This window comes from Pezoporus wallicus, unplaced genomic scaffold, assembly GCF_028554395.1.
Source record: "Pezoporus wallicus isolate ANWC-B61680 ecotype Strahan unplaced genomic scaffold, APGP_CSIRO_Pwel_v1 contig_6807, whole genome shotgun sequence".
Taxonomy (NCBI): domain Eukaryota; kingdom Metazoa; phylum Chordata; class Aves; order Psittaciformes; family Psittacidae; genus Pezoporus; species Pezoporus wallicus.
The window spans coordinates 386,100-405,947 of NW_026636431.1; the positions used below are offsets into that span (position 1 = coordinate 386,100).

Below are 19,848 nucleotides of genomic sequence, written 5' to 3' on the forward strand. Positions count from 1 at the left end.
GATGTATGTCTTCATATTGTGCATTTCATTGGGTGTGTGAGGATATTGGTATCCTACCGAAGATTCTGGGGTGGAGTTTTCCATGAAGACTTACAATACTCTTCCCCCCACCGCCCCACTTTTCAGCTAAACATCTAATAGACTTAATTTTTTCACTGAAATTAAAGTAATACAATGTCCTCAGCAGCTCTGAACGTGCAGTGAACCACAGAATGTGTGCTGGTGGGGCACAACTTGTAAGTGGTTAAGGTACCAGAAAGCAGGGCTTGCTCTGGTGAAAGCTGGCCCTTCCTGTGTGTGCAGGACAGTATGCCACCATGAAGTACTCGGTGACCATTTCATGCATGTCATTTATTTCAGTTTTAAAACTCTGAATGATTGTTTAAAGCCTTGCAGATTTCCAGGTGTTAGGACAGCTAAATCTCACCTGACCAAACACTGTAGGAAAAGATGTGATATTAGCCAAGTATCATCTCCTTTTTTTCTTTTATTTTTTCATCTTTTCTCCCTTAATAATCCCTAATTGTCGTTTTGTATAGCAGTGAATTAGAGCAAGAGAAGTGTCCCCCTCTTTCCTAAGCTTAGACCAGCAGAATTCAACCCTGAATTTGTAAAGATATTTGGAACAGTTGGGTTTGCTAGAACATTTACTGTTTACTATCTAAACCAGAAAGGCAATTTAAACAACCTTTCTCTTTGCAAACATTTGGAAGTAGCCTGCAATGTGGAAATAATTTTAGTCTCTAAAGCCTAAAGAATTAGGCCTTTTGTTTTCCTCGCTTAAATGGGAATTTATCTCAGAAATTAGGACCATTCTGTCAGGGCCATAAAAGCCCTGTCATATGACAAATTTTTCATTACATTTTCCTTAAATTATATACTCTCTGCATCACTTGCTCTGTGTGTGTCTGTTAGTTTCTGATTCTGTACTGGCGTTCTGTAATTTCTTGCATCAGTCTTACAAATAATAATTTTATTAAAATCATGCACACATATATACATATATACTCTTTTCCCAGCCAAAAGAACGGAGTTGTACATCGAGAAATTTGGAGTTCAAACTCAGAAGATCCTCCAGCATCGAATTACTGAATAGCTTAGACACTGAATCCAAAGAACCAAAGCCTGAACACAGAAAATCTTTAAGTAAGGCTTTTTTCTTTTCTGATTTTTTTCTCTTTTTTTCTTTCCTTTTTAAATAACTATGCCATTACAGGGTGAGATAATTTTTATTACATAAAGAATGTAAGGAAGATCACTGGGAATTTTAAAGCTCAATGTGTTCTGTGCTGATATACGTAACTTGCATTTAAGTAAAGATAGCTACTAGCTCCACACTTTTAAAGGTTCACATTCTCTCCTAAGCAGAATAAATTTGTTTAGGAGCAAAAACATTTATTTAAATCATTTATTTTTAAAAATTGGCAACATGAGTCCTATGTTAATGGTCTGTTGCAGTTACTTTGTTTCCATTTTACTAAAATAGCTCAAATTGCCAGAGTAATTTTGTCTGTTGTATATTTATACATGGAATTTCTGAAAGACCTGTCATATCCTCTATAACCGACAATCAGTGATATATCTATAATTTTACAGAAGGTAAATCCCAGGGATCAAGGTTGATTTTTATCAGTGTGATTAGAAAAGAAAGTGATCTAAAACCAGCAGGGATGTGCTTTACTCCACTGAGACTTTCCTTTTCCAGTGTGTGCTGATATGCTCATGATTTTGTGGGCAGTAGACACAGAAGCTAGTGGTCACCTGTAATCACTCATTCAGCATTTTTTTAATTTTGCCCTCTCATTTGAAGCTTTTGTTTTTCTTCTTCATTTGGCAGGAGATTCACATTCTGCTTTGTGAACAGCTTTAGACTTGCATGCTAGTATGAGATACCTATAGTTACCAAAGTGCTGTGTAAGAATTTGCCTGCATGTGCTTCAGCCTTTGATATTGCATTAAAAAGACACAACGTCATTATTTTTAATTAGAATTATCCACACAATCATAAATATATACGCACACATGCATGTGCCTGTACACACAAATACAGATATTCATTAAATAGTCTCTTTTTGCAGACCAAAGATTTTTATTGTTGTTGTTGTTGTTTTCTTATTATCTTGGAGATCTGAGTTTTTAAAAGATTTTTCCTTCTGTTATAAAATATAAAGTAGCCTGAATGTAGCTTGTGAAAAATTGTCCCAATATCTTTGTACTGTGTGTTACATGGCATTTCTCAGAGGAAGAAAAATAAGACTGAGAGCATGGTAAGTTTTGAGGGTCTGACTCTCCTCTTACTGTAGCTAATAGCAAAATGCCCATAAACTGTCTCCACATGTGGGGAATTTTTATTTATTTATTTATACTTCACACATATCTTTAAATAATAATTTCTCAGACAAAATGAAAAAAGTGGGTATGAACAGGGGAAGAGACTTAGCCTACATTTCTTTTCAAACCTTAGAGAATCCTGAATAACCTCTGTTTTGTTAAAGGCTATTTAAACTCTTAAAAAATGTGAAAATATCTGCTGTGAAATCTCACTGAATCGAAGCTTGCATTTAAATACTGTATATTGGATTGCTTCTAAAATATGTATTCAGAACTTCTTTTTTGGCCCCTTGAGATCAAGCAATTATGTGGAATTAGAAAAATCATATTATTCACTTACTTATTAGTAGTCTAAGCACAAACTGTATTGTCAGTTTTCTGCCTTTGGCTTTCTGTGCCCTTAATGTTCACACAAGTATCGTAGCCAGAATTATCCGCAGCTAGAGCCAAAATTGCTTTAAAAAGGCATGAGAACTGGTAATGACACATTGTTAGCAGTTAACAGGTGGTCGTTTCATTGTCCAGTTTGACTGCAGAGCACAGAGAAGATACGTGAAATATCTGCAAGTGTGTTTAGAAAGTTCTTACAAAGTTTAACAATTTTATAATTTTATAGTGCTCTTGTATTATTGACTACTGCCACTGCCAAATCCAAACAAAGGAGATTTTTTTTAAAGATGGCTCAAAACTCTCCAGTTTAACACAGAAAACAAGCAAGTGATGTGTTAGCAGGCCAACCCCCCAACAATCTTTAGTGGCATATTCAGACAGTTCAGACTCATTTGTATTTAAATTTTCTACATTTTAAGGGCTGCAAAAAATGTCCAGTTTTAGAATTGTTATTGCTATGTAACTAGGAGGTTTTAGCAGCATAAGTATATAAAGGACAGGTATATTCTAACCTAAGTATTCCAGTAATTTGCTCTTTAATTTAAAATTAGGAAGACTGCCCCTAGAGACTTAGTAGCAGTAATCTGGGTTTTATGTTTAATCCTAATTGCTTCTGCTTACACTACAAAGACAAATGATAACTCTCTATTATGTTTTTTTTGAGCTGTAGACACTGATTTCATTGAAAATTGGGTTTAAACTGTCAGGCTAATTTCCAAAGTTCACAGAGTGCTCATGGTCTTGTTCATGCAGCTTTTCAGTGGCTTCTCATCCAGTTTGGTTGCAACTCATGTTCTAATTCAAGTTTTCTTGAGTGAAGAGGAAACCAAGGATAGCCCTGGGGAACATTACCAAAACAAATAAAAACCTGATCCTGCTCTCAAATACATGGAAAGAGATTACTTTTTTTTTTTTTTTATGATGCCAACTATTTCACTGACTTAATTTATGCAGCTAATGCTGGGTCAGAAAGAACATGTTTTTCACCTTAGGAACCTCCCGCATTAGAAGACATACACAACTGGTGAAAGGAAACTGTCTTGTAGCACTGCTCCTTATACAGAGAACTGTTGTTCTAAATTGGTAATTTTTAAAATTAGTGGCAGACTTCAGAATTCCAAGTAATTTAGTTGTCATTCAGACTGTAGGTTTTGGGGCTTTTTTCTTCTAACATTGCCAAAACCCCTCCAAATTGATACAAATTATAATTGGGTCTTCTGGTAGGTGGTCTGCCATGTTAATTTTTTACTGCATGAAATCAAACACCAGGGTTAGACTGAAAGTAGAGATGCTCTCAAGGTGCATGGAAGGTAGGGAAAGGGTCTGTGCGTTGCACAGTTCCCAGAAATCATTCAGCTTTCCAAAACCCAAGAGATCTCACTGTGGCTATGGACAACAGGATCTGTCAGAACAGTCAAGCAAATTGCAGGCAAGCAAACCGACTCCACACTCTCCACTAAGCTCAGCATTTCATTTTCTGTTCATGGTTGCTTCATATTTTGCATTTTGGCCATCATCTGAGAATTCTGTCACTCAGGAGTGACCTCTTGTGGAAGAGCTGGGGCTGGAGTCACTATCGATTGTCAGACGGGATCAATTCCCCTTCTACTCCCTCTTTTCTGGATAGAAATAAACGGCTTCACAGTAGGAAGAGTGCCCTTTGGCTACTGTATCAATCTGAGGGCTGCTCTTGTCAAAATGCACAATCACAAGCTTGATAATACAATCCATTCCCAAAGCACTATATTTCCAACCTGTTCTCCATCATTTCCTTATGGCGTCACATTTACTCAGTTTATCACATTCTTATTAATATTTTAGGTTTCCTTGAAAGTGATGGAATTCTATTTTTATTACAAAAGCAACAAGAATAAATACTAATTGTTGTCAGTTATTTCCTTATGTAGTGGGAACAGTAATCTGTTCCTCAGCTTTAGGTTGCCAAAGCAAAATAATGAAATATTTTAGACATTTAAAAAATCTGTGATATTAGATAAATGCAATTTGATCTCCTTGTTTGCCACATAAAAGCTGGAACTGCCTGCATTGATAAGATTGAATTGCATTATTTTTATTGTTTCTACTTGCATAGTTTTCTTATCTTCAAAACATTTTACTTAAAACCCAGTGGTTAATCATGAAATCCTGTGACAGATCCTGGAAGATCTCTCCCATATTTGAATTCTGGCTTGAGGTGCCACAACTACAGCATCAAGATTGAAAAAGAATAAATATATATATCTGTATGTGTGTGTGAAAAAGGAAGTCTTATGGGCTGTGTAGTATTATTGTAATTCATGATCACTTTAGTGTCTTGATAAGAGCAGTTGGACATCCAGGCACCATTGTGCCAGACACAATATGACAACAAAGTAAGACAATTCCAGCTCTCAGCCTGAATGAGGACAAGTTGCAACAGGTGGAAAAACCAGACAAAAGCAGGGGTGGAAGGAAAAGTTGACAGCAAAGCAGACATGTCATGCATATTAAACACCAGGCTTGGGATTCCTTTCAACTCTTCACTAGGATCAGGGTCTTAGCCCTGGCATCCTCACCACAAGCCAACTCAAATAATGATATTTTTCTTACCTAAATTCTTCTTGCACTTCCAACAGGCAATGATGCTTTTTTTTTAGTCTCAAAAGGCGATGCGTTGCTCTAGGATGCCACAGCCCTCACACTCTTCCCCTGAAATGGCTGCAGAGCAGTGTCTGGGAATATGCCTCCTTGCATCATTTTAATCAGGAAAAAATAATAACCTCTGAATCACAATTTTGAGTTGCCTTCAGAGGTATTTGCAACAAAGTTATCTGGGCTCTGAAATTTGCTGTGGCTTCTTAAAAGGTACAGTTTAAGTCAAGCATCCCATCCCTATTATTTAGTCAAGGACTGAGTTTGTACTTTAAAATTGCCCAAAGTTGCCTTTATCATTTCACTCACTTTTCCTTATCCCAGAAGGCTGAATTTTGAACCTAGAATAAGCATGGCATGTAAATATTCCTAAGTAATTACTGAAACATTCCGAATCATCTCTGAATGCATTTTGTTAGATAATTAAGACTGTACAATGTAGTAGTGCTGGAACAGCAGTAGAAACCCAATTTGGTCTCTCAGTGGATGCGATAGAAGAAATGGAGAATTCAGTGGAGCTTTAACTCTTTTTGGCTCCATGTGATTCTTGCTCCTTCCTTGGATCAAGCTTCTGCTGAGGGCTTGCTCGAGGGTTTAAAGATTGTCCCCACACACGACTGTATTTTTTTTGTGGCAAACACTGATGCTATTGTTTATCTGCAGAGGGAAGGAGTGGTTACCAGGGCACTAACACATGTATTTGTGCAGCTTCAGCTGCTTAAGTAGCAGGAAGAAAAAAAAAAGTCAGAACTTAATTTGTTGAAAGCATCACTTAGAGATCCTAGAAAAAGGACACCTAATTACAGGCAGTGCAGAGAGAGGAGCCTATATTTTCTCTGTTTCTTCCTAACAAGCAAAAAGGCTGGAAGTTTGGGAGACCATATCTTGGGGTGTGACAAGAGCATTTACTGGCTCAGACAAACTTTTTGAGGGCCGGATTCTGAGGCAGCTACAAAGTTCTTCACCCATGTAGGGTTACTTTATTGATATGGGGCTAATTAGAGCAGCAGAAGTGGGAAAGCACTCCATTTCTTTGTTAGCTCTGTTGAGGTCTGAATTCTTTCCCTTTCCCAGCCCACTTATTCTAGTGTAGATGTGAAGTTCAAAGCCAGATGGATGCTGTTTAGAGAGTATTATTATATTACAATGTTAACATTATGTATAGGTCAGTTTTATTACTTTTAATAAAACCAAGAAATATAAAGCAGTAGTGTAATTTAGTGCAGCATTACCAATTCTAACAATTAAAACAGAAAGAAAATTAAAACTCTATGCAAATATGCATTTTTCTACTGCAATGTTAATTTTGTCACTGCAGCTTGTGTGTTTGCGGCATTTATTTATATTGCACTAACAGGAACGCAGTCAGCTTCAGATACCGAAAAAAGCTCACAAAAGGAAAATGCAACACACTGCTTATGGAGGATGGCAGCATTCATTTGGATTATAGGGACTAAACTTATTTTTTTATATAGTTTTACTTTAATGTTTCTCTGGAGAGTTTACTATAGGTAGGTCGTTTTCTTCAAGATTAGGAAAATACCAATTCAGCAACCAATTCCAACTGGCTGTGACTAGTTCTCAAAAAAAAAAAAAAAAAGGCATTTTTCCTGAGTTTGAGTATCCTGTTTCCATCAATTATAATGTTTCCTTAATTCTTTGTTTTATTTCTACTTCACTTTCCAAAATCCTTCCAGAGTTTACTATTTGTGTTGAAAAAACATATTTTTAAATTGGGCATAACCAACTTCCATATAAACATTTGGCAGGGAAATCAGTGCATGTTCACTTAATTCATTTTTATTGAACCAAGTCCAGAATTTTAGTCAGGAAAAAGTTAGATATTAATCATATCTGAGCAAGATCATTACATTTTCCTTTACCTATTTGAACAGCAGTATCATTATAGAGCCATGAGAAGTTAACTCACTTATTAATCTTTACAATTACATAAAAATGATCATTTTTATAGTACTTAAGAGTAGCTTTTACCCATTATATGAAGAGTATGTGGGAATACTACAATATAATATAATGTATTTTTATAGATGTGACCTGTGACTTATTGGTCTGCTTTCTGACACACAGCTCTCTGGAAAAGCTATCTGTTTGAGCTTAGATAATCTTTAATTGTTTCATATTCCTTATGCTCATTTATGGAGCATACTAGTAAATAGGGAGATAGTCAGTGAGTTATTAATTTCCTCATTATTACTCAATTATCACTACTGCATTCTTCATTTTTATGGATAATTATATCATAAAAGAAGGTATATTACACTGCCCACCACAGTTAAGTATGAATGACAGTGATAGCTAACGTAAGACCGAATTAGTTAAAGAAAATCAATCAGAAATCCCCACTACAGATTACTATCTGGTTTCTTCTGCCTTTTCCAGCAAATGTTTCTCATCTTTGACTTTGAAATGCAACAGTTTAAACTGGGTTCTTGTTTCAGTGGACTAATCCCTTTTTATAAATCATGTTCAAGTGCTGAAATAATTTGCACATCGTTTAGAGTATTTGCTTTGAAACATTCACCTTAAGCCCTTTTGTATATCCTTTCTCTTGAAAGATTTGCAATATTTGTTTTGTTCTCTGAGGTATAAAAGACCTGAGTAAACTTTATTCCTGTTGTTTCAAGATTAGTGAAATAAAATGCATATTTACGCAACTGGGACTGAAAGGAGCTTTAGTAAAGATGATCATACATATGACCCATGGGAGTGTTATAACACAAAATGTCTGCCTTAAAATCTCCTTAGGTTTGTCCAAAACACTGTTGAAGGACTTAAGTTCAAAGAAAAAAAGAGTTACAAATCCATATTTCTTCTTTGTTCCAAAGAAGTGAGATGCTATATATTTTTCTTAACAAAATAAACTCCTACATGCACATTCCAGATAAACTTGATATGGAGTGAAGTAGAGACTGGATAGTTATGATTACTTTAAGTTTTTTCCCACTGAATTACACATACTGACAAAGTGTTTAAGAAAACTACTTCTGGGGAAAACATGCAGTTGCTGTTTCAAACATACCCTTGCATCAGAAAAAAAGCAATTACAAAGAAATCAAGTATTTTGGATATTATTGGAGTTAAGATGTTATGCCCCTTCCCACATACTAAAAGTAAGGTCGACTGTTGTCATGAGGAAAATATATTTATTCTGACTTTTATCACTTTGAAGCCCAAATATCCAACATATCTGATAGTTTGGTGAAGTCTCCTTACTAAGTAGATCTTTGTCTGCATTAGAAAGTAAAACTAAAGGTTTTTGTATATTGTACAGAACGTCTTCATTTCTGTAGTTTAAAGCAATAGATAATGCAGACAGTTACATCTGCTTGACGCTCTATCACTTGCATTGTCAGTATATCTTCATTTTTGTATTTCTTCACAGTGAAAGAATATAGGCTGACAACTGCTAACACCTAAATAGACACAGGCATTTTCACTGCCTTTGGAAAGAGGTCAGAATCAGAGCAAGTGAGAAGGATTTTCTGAGATCTGTTCTTTGGATATGAAGAGAGAGACCAGATTTCCACCACTCCTGTGAGCTTAAGTCTGAAGCCTCTTGCTGTATTTATTGAAATGACTATCACAATTTCAAGTTTGTAGCCAGGAAAAATGATTCTCGCACTACACTAAATTGTGAGGTTTCGATACTATTTACAACTAATCCAGATGCAATCTTTTTGGCACTTTGGGAGGAATGTAACAGAAATAAGGAGGTTTTTAGGTTATAAAATTCTAAATTAAGCCCAATTAGAGAGACCACAAATCAGTCTTTAGATAGGAATACCTACTGTCCAGACTCAACTTTTTCCCCGTGGCAAAATTATTTAAATGTTTGTACCTTCCAGGTTAGACAATGTATTTAATTTAAATCACAACCTTCAAACCCAAATATTGAAAGACCAATTTAATGAATGAAAGTATGGCACAGTCTCCTGGACAAAGTGTATTAGTGCTTGAAAAGGGAATGTTCTTTGTAGGATCACTTATTTATTCCACCGGCTGCCTACTGATGTGCAGATAAAAAGGTCATGCCTGTGAAAGTCACAGGGTTGAAAACCATGGAAGGGTTAAATGCTGCATTGTTTATCAATTAAGTAAAAGTTTCCAACTAGCTGGCTTTAAATATTGATGTTGAAGAGAACACTATGACATATGCGCATTTCCCCTCACCACCAAGGATATTTGGCTCCATTTAATTAATTCCATTGGCCATTGTCTTAAGCATGTCCAGGATTCACCCAAGAGGAATTCATTTGCCTTACTGTTATTGAAAAGTGTAACATAGCATTATCTGCCTCAGACAGACTTTTCGCAGCATTGAATCAATTCCCCAGTTCTTGAAAACAACTACCCCATTTGATTCCTTCCATAATTAATGAAATTCAGTAGTAATGTGTTTACCCCTCAGCTCAGGCTGAAAGAGCGTTCCAAAGTTTTCAAAGCTGAAAGCGTTCTGATTTTCAGCCTAAATGTGCTTGTGGTACATACGTGTGCTTGTGTCAGCGTTTAGCTAGCATTTTATTTTCAGCAGTTCTTTTCTGTTTCAGGTCTACCACCCCAAACAGAGTTACAGACAGCAGTCTTACTCCTTCTTCTGCTTGATTTGGTAGATTAAGCCAGCCAAAACTTGCAGTTGTCTTTCCCATGTTAAGCTGCTTCTCTTTTTCCTGATTGTCCCAAATCAGCCTTTTCTGAATCTGCCCCAGTTTCAGTCCATATTTCTTGCACCTGGATATTCAAGGAAAGGTCTTCCCACAGCCATGGGAAGTGGAATTCATTCTTCCATATGGAAATGGCTGGCCTGATACTGTGTATTCACCTGTTTCATGGCCCCTTTTTTTTTTAAAGGTAAAAAGTAAACAACAGGAACATGTAGATCCTGCTGTCCTTTAACCCTTTGCAACAAATGCATTCTCTGTGAAAACCAAAGAGTAAGCCTGACTTAAGCTTTTTTTATTGCATATAAAGTTTGTTCCTACATGTGGTAATGGCTTTGTAACTAATTTTTTAAGGCGTTCAATTTAAAATGAAAAGTAATATTCTTATAAAACTGAGCAACTCTTTTCAAACAGCGTATTTTAATGAAATGAAATTAAAACAAATTAAAATACTGCAGCGTCGATACATTAAGAAAAAAAATCACCCCCCCCCAAAAAAAAAACAAACAACCAAAAGCCCAAAACTTGGAGAGAAAAAGGCTTAGCTGAAATTATCATGTCTGATATAAACTGACAATTATATGCATCCCACTAGCCTGGCACTTTTCAAACATTGTGGTGAAAATGTCTAATATGTATCTAATATTTTGCTTGGAGGTAACATGCCTTCTGGGATAAGAATTAAAGGACAAAGTAAAACAGAGGCAAACAAACCTGGTGCTGTCTTGTCCATAATACCTTTTGGGAGTAGTCTATGGAATAAACTGGCTTCTAAACAGCACCCAGGTTTTCTCTTAGGAAAAGATGCCTGGAAGGACCAGAAAGTTGATTAAAAATTAAGTAGTGCAGGTGATGATTTCAAGATTACACTTTTACTGTCTTTCAGACTGTACATATATTTCACTTAAATCAAAATCTTTGTCTCATTGCTATGGTTTCTAAGAAGACAAGAAGTTTTGTTCCTGCAAAAATAAGTTTTGTATATGTTTCTGTGGGAAAAAATACATACATATTACATATGAAAACATACGTGTGGTATCTGTCGTCTGTGTAAGATTATAGATAGTTATTTTAGGGTACTATGATGCTCCTTCCTTTCTTCATATAGTGGTATTTCAGTGATATGTTTGAATGAAAAACAAAAGACAGCACTAAAAATTAAGAGAAATAACGAAATCATAGCACTGTAATATCTGAATTCTTATACAATCTTATCTGAAGATCACTCAGTATGATGAATCAAGGGTAGTACTGATATTAAGGCACAATTGTAAACAGTGGAATACTTGATTTATTGTTGAAACTTTGCTTTTAGCATAAATTATACATTAGTAATTCCTGAACTGAAAGCTGAAGTCTTGATTATAAAATCTTTTGCTAGGTTTCAGATTTGGGGCATCCAAATTTGGAAAAGCTAATTTGGAATTCACTTATGAGAAGAGTAAACTTTTCTGTTAATTGCTCAAGTGACTTGAGGGATGGAGGCAGAAGAAAAGGTGAGGAACAGGCTTAAGCAAAAAGGAGTCAAAATGGTGCCATGGAGAAAGGGAAAGAAAATGAAAGGATCCTGAAGCATCCTGCTGGTTTGTTGAATCATTTGTCTGAATTTTGCTTTAATCTGCGGAACTGTAGCAGATAGTGCCTACTGAATGCAAAACAGTACCACTCAAACACAGCAGTCTTTTCATAGGGTATACTTAAAAATTATTTGCAATTGGTGAATGTGAGAATGGAGAGGATCCATTAAAGCTATACTTTCTGTTATTAATAACGCACAATGAAAATGTTTTTTGAAAATGTATCTTTTATTTTATGGGGTTTTGTCCAGAAAAAAAATAATTTAGCAGAATTCACCTTTTCGAAACAATTGTTTATTTAGAATTTATCTGTAGCTGGTTTTGTTCAATATCCAGGTCATTCATAAAAATAAGGCTTTCTAATTCTGCAACAGAATAGTCATAATACTCAGATGATAATCGTCATCCAGGGTCTGGACAGCAGGACTTCAAAAGGAGAGTTCTCTGCTCTCCGGTTTCCTTATTCTCTCTAAGCTCAGAAGATTTCAACTATCAAACATAAATTAAGTTTTATTGGTTGATAGTCTAATTGCATTTGTATTATCTTTCCCCTTAATATTATTTTCTTTTCTCTGTGTTGGATTTCATCCAAATATTATTACTTCCATGAAGCAGTTTTCTTAACACATTTTGCTTTTGCTTTGATGCTTAACTGCTTAACGCATGAATGCTGCAATTAGGTGCTGGTTCCTGGTAATAGTTTTCCTTCTGTAAGGAAAAGTTTCTACAGTCTTCTGGGCTTTGCTTATATTTGATAGAGCACTTCAGTTGAGACTTTTCAAGGACAAGATAAGGTTTGGTTAAACATCTGAACTTTTGAATGTTTATCTGAACTAGATTCAACCTCTAAATTTGTCTATCATTAGTTATTTTGTTTTTCTTTTTAGAGACTAAATTATACTATTAAATATGTTCTAAAGTAGGTTAAGCCCCTGTGCAGTTTGTCAGCCGGAACATTAATTTAAAAGCTAAACCAGCTTTCTATTTCATCTTTTTAATATTTTGTCTGAATTTTCACCATGGCTGGCCAAACAGAGTCAGTGCACCCATGCAAACACCACATGGAGCTGACTGAAGTGTCTCAATGTTCTTGTGATGACTGGCCTAAATTTACCTCATGAAAAGATCATTATATATTGCAATTATTTGCCTGCTCAGGCAGTTTGTCCCAGTGCAGCTGTTCTGGAGATTGGATGAAGTACTAAATGTCACCACATGCTCTGCAGTGTCTCTGGATATTTTCCCCTCCAAACATGGACTTGGGGTCCCAGCTACTGCTGCAGCAAACTTGTTGCACCAGCAGTGTAGGACATGCTCATTTGTGGGGTCCCAGTTACTCATGCATTCAGCTGATCACCTTTTTGTGTTCTCTTCATACTCATGTCTTGAATGTACTGACCCAGATCTTGCCGTCATGCTGCCTGTGTGATGAGAAAGAGCCACCACCAGACTAGAGAGAGGATGGGTGGCAGAAAGCCAGAAGCAGAGTTCCTAGACCACCTTGCACCTTGACCAAAGCTACACTTGGTAGTGCAAGGAAGAGAGAGAGCAACATACAGTTTCTATCTGCTGTTACACAACCAAACTGTATGACTTGATCTTTATTAGAAGACCAACTTCTCATAAAGCCAATGCTAAAAAAGCCCACACCTCACTTAAACACACTGGAATCAGAGCTTTCAGGTAAGCATTCAAATTTAGATGACTAAATGCATCAGGAGCTTCATTCTGGGCTTTCTTTTTCCTCCTGCTAATTGCATTGTCTCAGCTCAAGAGGCTGGCCTGTAGCATATCTCACAAGGCACTTTCTTCCACTAACAGCCTCTATAGGTTAGGCTCACACAAAAACTATAGCCTCCTTTTGGTCTGCTTTGTGGTTTGATGTTGATTTTATGCAAATCCAAAAGCACCTTTAGTGGAAGTCTTTCTTGTGTCCTCACAGTGCAACTCTCATATTACCTTGTAAGAAAAAGCTGCAACTCTTGAAAAGTTTGAAAATCAATTGTGTTTTCACAAATAGAAATAATTTCCATACATCATAAAATGAAGTTGATGGAGGTCAAAGCCACTTTGTCTAAGGTTTATGTTTATGTGAATAGGGATGTTGGGGATTCTAATCAGAACTTCACTTTAAATAAAAATTCTTAAATACATCTACATATTCTTTTTTATAATGAGCTCATGGGCAATCTTTTGGTCTGTTATACTTACTCTAATGATTTAATTGAGGTAAAGATAATTTGATAGAGTTGACATATCAAGAGAGTACAGCAAATGGATTTCAGAGTTTTGGCTAAATATTTCTTGATTACTTAAAAGATAAAGGGTGTGCCTTTCTCCATAAACTATCTCATCTACATTCACTGGAAAGTCTTAAATTTGCTGTATGCAAGAGAAAAATATGTTGTTACTTCTATTTCAAAACAGTAATTATATGTCACTATTATTTCTCATTGGAAAGAAGCAATTTTAACATGTTGCTTTTCATAACTTAAGCACTATGAATTAATTCTATCATTAATTGTATGAGGAGTCTTAGGAGTTCATTATGGGTCAGAAAATATAAGGTTATGAATAGAACTGGAAAATAAGTTCAATAGAAATGTAAATTAATTTTAATATAATTTAATTTTTAAATTTAGAAGTAAAAAATATAATTAGTAAGTTTCGTTAAAAATAATATATAGTATAATATTCTTCCTGGAAAGGTACAATAAGAATGGATCCAAATAAAAGTTTCAACAGGTATCCAAAGACATGTCTAAATTTAAATATGTGAATAATTTTATGACTCTAAAGAAGGATGATATAAATACAGTAGTGCCAAGTCTCCCTTGTTCTCTACAGATAACTAGCTCATTTTTCAAAACATAAGGCAGAATTACATGTTGGTTTTCAAGTTAAAAGTGCACACATGGCTGGCAATATCCAGCCACTCAAAGGGTTTCCTTTTGGCATAACAGTCTACCTGGTTCTCCTGGTAGAAAAAGGAACCATATGATTTTCTTGTCCTTTTGCCAGAGCATTTAGTGTAAGTGATGACTATTCATATTATCTGGAAAAGGTTGAAAAGGGTTTTTTTAGAGTAATTCATTCAGAAGGTAAGCTTAAAGACTTGAAAATTATTTACATATATTCCGCAACAGAAGGGGAAAAAAAAACCCAACCAGAACTCCATATTCTAAAAAATACTGAATGCATTATTTGTTGTACATTACTTGTTCAACACTATTAGGAATCTTGCACTATCTTCCTCAACCTTTAGTTGCATTTTTTTTTTCTTTTGGGAACTATGCTTAAATATTTTTATAGTATTTACATCAACTCCAAAAGTCATTAATTCACATATTGCAGGTTTTTTTTTTCTTAATAACTACTGTGTTTTATATGAGCGAATGATACTCTATGGCTGAAAACAGTGGAATAGGGCAACAGTGAGTCACCCAGATAGCAGAGGTCAAGGACTACCCTTCCACTCTTGTGTGTAAAATTCTCCTGGGAATTTTAGCAAGCCTCTCTAAAGAACAGTACACCAAATTCAAAAAGCATCTCCATCATGCTCCTTTTTTTGTCCATAATCATCTGTAATTAGATCACTCTTTACCTGAAAATTTATAAAAAGCAGCTGCTGAAGGAGGCTTGAGATGAGATGAGATGAGTGAGTCCTCAGTGATCTGTGTTCATACAAAATCACTCTCAGTACAGGGTAGATAAAGAACAGCAGCTAGTATTTGCAAAGAGACTGTCGAGTCCTAATCCCTGACACGAGCTAGGAGAGACCAGTTTCCCCTTCCTAAGCATGCTGTACTCTCTCTTCCTAGAGCCTGAATAGTCTGACTTTGTGTACTGCAGCAGATTTCATCCAAGTCCCACATGGTTTACATTAGATGAACATAAACTGGTCGTACTGTGTGAATAAAATGAATTCATTGATTTCTGGCATTGTGGTTTTTGTAGTCAAGTTAAGTGTGTATAATAACATTTCTAATCTTGTGACAATACCAAAAAAAATGTGGAAAGAAAGGCTTAGGGTGCCCTGGCTGATCTAGTCCCTTCCCTCCTGTCACAAGGTAACTTGTTTTGTATCCTCTTTCACAAATTTATTAAGCTTCACCTTAAGTTCTTTCAGTTTTATTTGCCACCATGACTTCTTTGAAAGGGTGCTTTAGAACTTCATATTATGGCCAGTTTATACTCATTTATTCTTATGCCAACATTGTTCTGCAGTTTAAAATGCTCTTCTCCCTCCCTGCTGTCCTCTTCTCCTCTCCTGCTCCTTTTCCCACCCCCACCAACAAATTCATAGAGAACAATCACAGCCTTTCTCAGCCATTTTCTAACTGGCCAAATGTGCTAAGCTCCCCATCTGCTTTTGAAAGCTCAGCAGCCACATTCTCCTGGTTCTTCTCACGGCTGCTGCCTGCACCTGGTGTGAATTTCCACCTCACACATGAGTGTCCAAGGCTGCACACTCATAAGAAAAAAATATTCTGCATTAGTCCTTCCCTAACCATGCATTGAGTACTAGGAGTTCTGGCTTCTCTAGATTCCGATCTCAATGTTACTGAGATTTGGTCTCATATCCCTATTCTTGTCAAATTGATGATGCTTCCCAGACTTGATTCAGCAACAGATAGTTTTGGAATGCTCCTACTTCTTCTGTTGAAGACATTAATGAAAGCACAAAGGTCAGTTCCACCAGTTGCACTGGTAACTTTCCTTCAATGCAGTAGTTTTCCTTTAAACAAGGGTCATTTTAACACCTTATTTAGTCACTTCACAATTATTGTTTTAATTCTCTACATCAACTCTAGTTTAGATAACAATTTCCCATTTGGCATCATATCAAATGCACAACTGAAGTCCAAATAGATTTTGTCTCTTACATTTCCTTTTTCTAAAGACCATTTATTTTATTAAAGAAATATTTCAGATTAGTTTAGTACGATCTTCCTTTATAAATCCAATACATACTTAGAAATATTGCTTTACTTTTCTAAATATTTATGGTGTAGATACCACTAACAAAATCTGTGTGGGGAGTGCCAGTTTGTTTCACAATGTAAGCATGTAGTGGTGTTTAACATACTATTCATTTATTTCCGTTTCTTATGAGTGGGGGACAAAATTTTTAAAAAGTTTATATGCATAACAGCATGATGCAAAATATGAATTATATAGTCATTTTATTGAATCTTTACTGCTAATGCCCACCAATTTCATGAAGTGTAATGACACTACCAAGCACTTAAGTTGTTAGGCTGTCATATTACAGACAAGTTATTTGTGCTATATAATCACTGTTTTCTTTTTCCTGTTGTTTATTTCTGAGCTTGCTGCCCAAACATTTGTAAATGTAGATATACTTGCTGTGACAAATATCTGGTTTAAGACCATAAACCTGAATGACCTCAGGCCCTTTGGTGCTTATGCAAACAAAATCTTCCCGGGATCTCTGGCTAACGATACCCATTCTCTTACCTGATGCTGCAGTCCTTGGATCTGTGCTCTGTAGCTAGAAAATCTGTAATTTTAAAGTTTATCATAAACAGATGGATTAGGGGTAATGCCTGATTTCTCCACTTCGCCTGCCAGTCATTTTTATAGTTCTTGTAAACAGCCTCTCATTGTACTCTTTAACAAAAAGCATACAGTAATTATAGTGCGGGGATAACTTATGTAACCTGCCGAAGAATTGCACTAAGATATAAAATAGGATGACTGACAAAAATCATTATCTAAATAAAGCAGGTGAAGTGAATTATTTATTCTTCATGAGCAGACTTTATTGACTCCATCTCAGAGCATCACAAAGAAAAAGGGGGCAGGGACTTGGTGGTGTCAGTCTCAAAACTTTGGTACATGTTGAAAAACTTACTCTTTATGCAGGTAATAATGCATGCTGCTCCTTAAAGAACTAGTGGTAGTCTTACATCTGCTGCAGGCCAAAAATATCTGAATAAATGCTGAATTTCAAGTTCCAATGAAATCCAATAAAACTTAAAGTCATGAGTCATTACATATTCTTAAATTACAGTGTCTCCTGTAACATAGGCATAGTCATATGCTTCTTCATGTTAAGATATATTTCTTCAGAGGGATGAGACTCTCAGCAATTAAGCATTCCCATTACTTGAAATTAATTAATTATCTAATTAATACCTTTAAATTAATATTTTCACACATATGTGATAGAACTGCTTTTAGACTGGCACTTTCATTATAAAAAAATCATAGGACCTACTTCTACCACCCCTATTACCGTCTTAGATTTGTTTCAGTACTGCAAGATGCTGTTAAAGACTCTGGATATGAAGCTGTAAAGCACTTCAGAAAATTGTTAGCTTAATGAATCAGAGATCACAGTTAAGCCCATGGATCTGTTCATCTGTATTTTAAGAAAGTTAAGCTAGGATTTTGATCAGTGTATTCTGTATTTTGAATGGTCAAGCTTGTCAATTTCAGTATTCCTTGGGAAAAGAATAATTAAGTCTCAGTTTATGGGTGTTACTGTTATACTAAAAGTTATCTCCAAAACTGCCTGAAATTTTAAGGTCCTCCAGAAGATGAAAAAAAATTGTGTGGTTCAGATGAGTTGTGGTTTGCTGTTTGTTTTTTTGTTTTTTGTTTTTTTTTTTCCTGCAGAAGAAAGCTGATGAAAGAGGAAGTATGAATGTAAGGCTCTTCAAATTTCTTAATTCCTTATCCGCTCCCAGGGCTGCTTTTCATTCTGTATGAGCCCTTTCTATCCAAATGTATTGCATAGGATAATTTGGGATGCTCTAATATACAGATAAGCATCATAATAATGTATTTCAGTTAGGAAGAGGTACTTGGAAGAAATTGGTTTTGCAATACACATGATGTGAAACAATCAATAGTGCTTTAGTCTGACAAGCAGTCAATACCCATTGTCACAGTTCAGAAAGTCATTAATGAGTAGTTCTTCATAAAACCGATGTTTTCAACATGTTTGAAGTCTTCAGGTGTAGTGTACCTGGCAGGAAGCAATCATAGGTAAACCATTTGAATTATGTATAAATGTTTTGTAAATTCAGAGTGAAATAAAAGTCATTGGAAGAAATGTGAGATCGTGTTACATGGAGTTACAAAATCTTGCCAATAAAATATGGAGCTGTTTCAAACATATGAAAATATTTTGTTTTCTGAATCACTCAGGTTCTGTGCAGAACATCACAACCAGGAAAAACAGTCTTCTAGAAATATATTGTCTGCATACTTGACTAAATTCACCAAAAGGCATCTCATAAAAATTTTGATCTTTGCCCTGAAAAGATTAGATTAGGGCATTGTCTGGTTCTTCTGGTTGTGGCCAGGGCAAAACTCTAAAGGAAGGCTTTTGTAACTTCACCTTGTAAATATGTTAGCTACTGTTTATTTCTGCTTAAATTATGTTTACTCTCATTGCATTATATATACAATTTAGTGCACTAAATTGCAGCAAGTAATTCTTCATGTGTACATCTCAAAACTTTGACTCTGATGGTATTATTTCTGCAGAACTCTGTGATTTGGAGGTAATGCATAATTCTTTCTTTCCACCTGTCTTCTTGTGTAAAAACTCTTGTACAGACTCTATTTTGTCATTTTACATGTTACTCTTCTATTTATATCTTATGAGGAATATTAAGGTTAGAGTTGCATCAATGACTAAGTATTGATGCAACTAAGTATAACGGTCCAAAAAAAAGGTCAGTTTTCTTTACTTCGTGTTTCTCTTTTTTTTTCCCCCAAAGAATTTAGTTTATAATTATCCTTCCTAATTCAGCTGATGTTGTTTCAGCGCTATCCAATATGAAGGGCCAAAGATGTGTTTATACATTTTTTATTTTTTTTTTTTTTTACTCAATCTCTATTGCACTTCCCTAATGTGATAAACTGTTGTGATTTCATATGTCTTATTTCTAGAGTAAATTATCTGAGGAAAAGGTCTTGTCTTTTTTTTCATTTGTCCCTTCATACCTCTCCCACCTGTGGGAAAAATAGATATATCATAAAGTGACCAAAGTCACTATAAATGCTTTTCTGGATATCAGGGTCCAACTTTATTTCCAGCTAAACATGGAAGTCACCCAGTATTCAGGTTACATTTTTGGTGTTGGATTGAAGTGTCCTTGCAACCACTTGCACTTGCAGAAGAAATTTATCATAATATTGGACTCTGTTGGGTTCTCCTGTACATGTACTATAAAAAACCCTGGACCCACCCAGAGCAAGCA

General features: G+C 35.5%; 1 protein-coding gene across 7 annotated transcripts in view; it reads left to right on the forward strand.

Annotated features, from left to right (window-relative positions):
• The window catches only part of ARHGAP15 (Rho GTPase activating protein 15), a 378,211-nt gene that overhangs the window by 181,442 nt on the left and 176,921 nt on the right, over positions 1-19,848 (forward strand). For all 7 annotated transcript variants that reach the window (XM_057400262.1, XM_057400261.1, XM_057400265.1 and 4 more), the window contains one exon: positions 1,020-1,146. In XM_057400262.1, coding sequence (XP_057256245.1) covers positions 1,020-1,146 — 127 coding nt within the window. The remainder of the gene's footprint in view (positions 1-1,019; positions 1,147-19,848) is intronic.